General features: G+C 42.9%; 1 protein-coding gene across 1 annotated transcript; it reads right to left on the bottom strand.

The window, feature by feature from the left end:
* Positions 1-1,206: 1,206 nt before the first annotated feature.
* Positions 1,207-3,309, bottom strand: DCAF4L2 (DDB1 and CUL4 associated factor 4 like 2). The gene has a single exon (XM_032247294.1). It carries the CDS (start codon positions 3,220-3,222, stop codon positions 2,035-2,037), a length of 1,188 nt encoding a protein of 395 aa, XP_032103185.1. The 5' UTR covers positions 3,223-3,309; the 3' UTR covers positions 1,207-2,034.
* Between the last annotated feature and the right edge of the window lie 909 nt (positions 3,310-4,218).

Raw genomic sequence — 4,218 nt, 5'->3', positions numbered from 1 at the left:
TGCTTTATTCGCATTTATTCTATTTGCAAGTGAGGGTAAACAGTTTCACAAGTTATGTAGTCATTACATTTTGTCAACTGCCTATAGCTGTTTTTGAACTTCTTTTAAAAAATAACATCTGCAGCTATTTCTTACTGAATGCTTATAATGTAAAAGGGTCAATGTATATATCTTTTAAAACAGTACCTACTTTATGAGTTAGTTTTATTATCTAAGACATTTTACAATGAAGAAATGATAACAAGTAAAGCTTACACAATTTCTCCTGTCACACATCAAGTGAGTATCAAAAACTAATTTAACTGATTTCAAAAATCTATGCACCTAACCACTCTTCTGCATCTTCTCTACTGATCTATTCCTTTATCAATATGTAATTACTACATTAACCTTATCTATGTCCTGACATCACCTCCGATCTACGGAATTAGATGTTTAATATTTGCCTAAAACTTGGCATTATTCCCTTCACCTAAAACTTTTTCATTTCAAATCCTCCCCATTTTAGTAAATGACAACACCATCCACCAGTCCTAAAGTTAACAAAAAAGCTGTAATCTTTATTCTTTCACTTTCTAGATTACTCTCATCAGCAAGTCTTACTAATACTACCTTCAAATGATCTTCCAATGAAATCATTTCCAATTTTTCTTATTATTTTTACTTCTCATATTCAGGTCCAAGCCATCATCACTCCCTTGCCTGACCAATTACAAGAGTGTTCTGCTTTCATATTTTTATTTTTGAGGTATTATATAAAGTGTGAAGTGTATAGACATACAAAATATGTATGTATTAAGGATCAAGAAAAATAAAACAGCATTTTTAAAGTTTCCCCATGTTACTTCCCAAACAATATCCTAAAAAGAAAAAGAAAAAAACCAAACAATATCTGTTCTTCCTTCCACAGTACCCTGTATTCATAGGTAAGTTTTTACTGCTTTTGAATTTTAGAACTGAATCACTTTGTAATCATTTCTACCTACATTTACAATCAACATGTTGAGGCTAATCCACAGTTTCATATAGCAATTGTGACTTATTTCATAATATGCTTTATCCAATTGTATGATTACAACACAAATTATTTATTAATTTTAGCATTTTGCAAAGTCAGATCACTTCCAGGATTTGGCTATTAAGTAGCACTAACTATATTACACAAGTGTTTTGTTTTGTTTTGTTTGTTTTTTGTCTTTTCTAGCTTGTTTGGTAGAAAACAAGCTCTTTAACACTTTGAATAAACATCTCACAAACTGCTGCTCCTAAATCACAAGTCAAGGTCAATTACCTTTGACACTGAGCCCTTGACTCTGACATTCAAGTCATCATTATAGAAACCAGAGCTGCATTCTGAAGAAACCTTATGTTCTGGAAGGTGCCTCAACAAAGGCACGTTAAGGACAGTTTAAAACTTCTATTATTTAAAAAGATGCACTTTTCCTTCCATTGCCTATGGAAAATAATAAAAGGAGAATCTCAGAGATCTGCTATTGAGATTGAGAAGGCCAAGTTTAATGATTCCAAAATGTAGCCTCAAAAACTTCTGTAGAAACTAAAAGAAATGATCTCCCCCTCCCCGCCTCTCTCCCTCTGGACTTCTCAAGCCTGATGTATATATTTCCAGAACCCAGATAGAACTAGTCAAATAGTTTCACCAGTGCATTATTATGATTCTCTAAAGGGCTTCTGGTGAAAGAAGCAGTTTTAATTTTAGTTTTTGCCAATCTTCAGTCCTTAGAAAAGTATTTTTTGTTTAAAAAAAGGGGAGAGAATAACTATTTTAAGGTATTCAATAAGAAAAGGAAGTAGTAACCTTTTATGAAAAGGACTTTCAAACTCTCTAAGCCCACAATTTAACTGAAATAACTTTACAAAACTATCTTCACATAAAATAGCACCTTACCCCTAGCAGCCAGATGAATGGGATCTACAAACATGGAACAGCTCTTAAAATGCGCTCATAGAAACGGTAATACCATACTCTACTTCTTCAAGTCAAATCCACGTTCCTCTGGGCTGTATCCTGAAGAATTAACTGTAGGAAAAACAATAAAGGTCCTCCCGGACAGCCATGAGCAGCCCTGGTGCTCCTCGGAAGCCTCCGAGCCGAGAAGAGAAGGCCACACTGGGAATGTCGTCCTCCGATGCAGGGTATGGGGAGGGTATGGTTGTGAGAAGGTGGCCGTGACGGAGGCTCCAGATTCTCGTGTAGCAGTCCTGGCCCACGGCCGCCACGACACCTTCTTCCTCGTTCACATGCAGGGGCAGGTAGGCGGACTTATTCACATGACCTTCATACTGTGTTACACATTTAGTGGCCCTAATGTCCCACAGCTTGATCGTTCCAGTCATGTCTGATGCCACCAGGCAATGCCCGTCTTGGAGGATCTGCAGAGAGGTCACTGCTGAGTCATGGGACAGACAAATGGCCTTCCATCCCCTGCCTTGATTTCCACAACGCAGATCGATGCCAAAAAGCTCCCCAGAACGACAGCCATTGAACAGCAAAGGAGTCATAATTGCAAACTGCTGGGCCAAGACATCACTGTTAGTCCCAAATGACTGCTGGTGTCCCGTCACCACGTTGGTCAACAGGACCTGCCGAGACAAACCTGTACTGAAGCAGTGATAGGCGTGGATGCTCATGGACCAGGCACAGGACCAGGCATCCGGGATCTGGAAAGTGCAGAGCATGCCAGGCCGACACGCTCCAGGGTAGCTACCTATGAACAGCGAAGCTGGGAGCAGCACGGCACAGCTCGGAGTCTCTGCAAATCCCACGAAGCACAGCAGAAGGTGGGAATCCAAATGATTCAGGGAGGCCCAGCACGAAGAATTCACCTTCCGGTTAGGGACGTACAGGTTTTTGTGCGAGTATACGTTGAGCTCAGGGGTCCTCAGACCTCGGATGGTGATGATGCCATACTTGAAGCCGCCGGCTTCGACTTGGTGCACTGTGAAGAGCTGGTCAGTGTTGGTATTTGCCAGTATTAAGTTAAATCGGACGCCTATCAAAGAGGATGGATCCCAGCTATAAATCTGGACCTTCTTCCCCCGCATGCAGCTCACACGCAGCTCACGAGCTAAACGGCAATAGTTGGTGAATCTGAGGAAACCTAGCTGGTTCTTTCGTAGCATGGAAGGTGCACTGAGCGCCACTCTGGCTATTGTTTTCTGCTTGTCCTCTTCCTGGAGCAGTCGTGGTCTTTTGCTCTCCATTTCGACCGATGATCTCCTTCCTAAAAGGAAGTTCCGTACCGGGAGCAAGCGGAAGTACAGCTTCTTACCAGGCACGACCTGGCCCGGAAGAACTTTCCGCTATGACTGCGCCTGCTCAGTATGAGGTCGGCCCGGATGAAATTCTTCGTCACCTTGCCGAAATCACGACCGTGCTGACGTGCCCTCACACAACTCTCGTCAGAATGACGCGATCTGGGCCGGGCATGGTGGCTCACGCAGCTGTAATCCTACCACTTTGGGAGGCCAAGGCGGGCGAATCACAGGTCAAGACATAGAGACCATCCTGGCCAACATGGTGAAACCCCGTCTCTACTAAAAATACAAAAATTAGCCGGGCGTGGTGGCACACGCCTTAGTCCCAGCTACTCGGGAGGCTGAGGTTTAAGAATCGCTTGAACCCGGGAGGCAGAGGTTGCAGTGAGTGGAAACTGCCGCACTGTTCTCCATCCTGGTGACAGAGCAAGACTCCATCTCAGGGGAAAAAAAAAAAAAAAAAAGAATCACGCCATCTGAAACAAGGGTTCCGCTTCTTCTCTCAAGTTTTCTCCTACTCTGCTAGCTACTTTTATTCATTTCTATTCCTGTTTGAAGAATCCTTTCCGCTCCTCTTACACGTCATAATAGCTGTATGCGTACATTGCTTTTATTTACTAAGAACTGAAATTGAGCCAGGAGTGGTAGTTCACACCTGTAATTCCTCCTAAAGTTCACACCTTTAGGAGGACAAGGTGGGCTGATCACGAGGTCAGGAGTTCAAGACCAGCCTGGCCAATATGGTGAAACCCCGTCTCTAATAAAAATACAACAATTAGCAGGGTGTGGTGGCGCACGCCTGTAGTCCCAGGTACTCGGAAGGCTGAGGCAGGAGAATTGCTTGAACCCGGGAGGCGGAGGTTGTAGTGAGCAGAGATTGTGCCACTGCACTCCAGCCTGACGCCTGGTGACAGAGCAAGACTCTGTCTCCAAAAAAAAAAA

The sequence above is a fragment of the Sapajus apella genome, unplaced genomic scaffold (genome assembly GCF_009761245.1).
Source record: "Sapajus apella isolate SASKATOON/1434 unplaced genomic scaffold, GSC_monkey_1.0 scaffold3, whole genome shotgun sequence".
In the NCBI taxonomy this organism is placed as follows: Eukaryota; Metazoa; Chordata; class Mammalia; order Primates; family Cebidae; genus Sapajus; species Sapajus apella.
The sequence above is the reverse complement of the archived record's forward strand: the minus strand, read 5'-3'. Positions and strand labels throughout refer to the sequence as shown.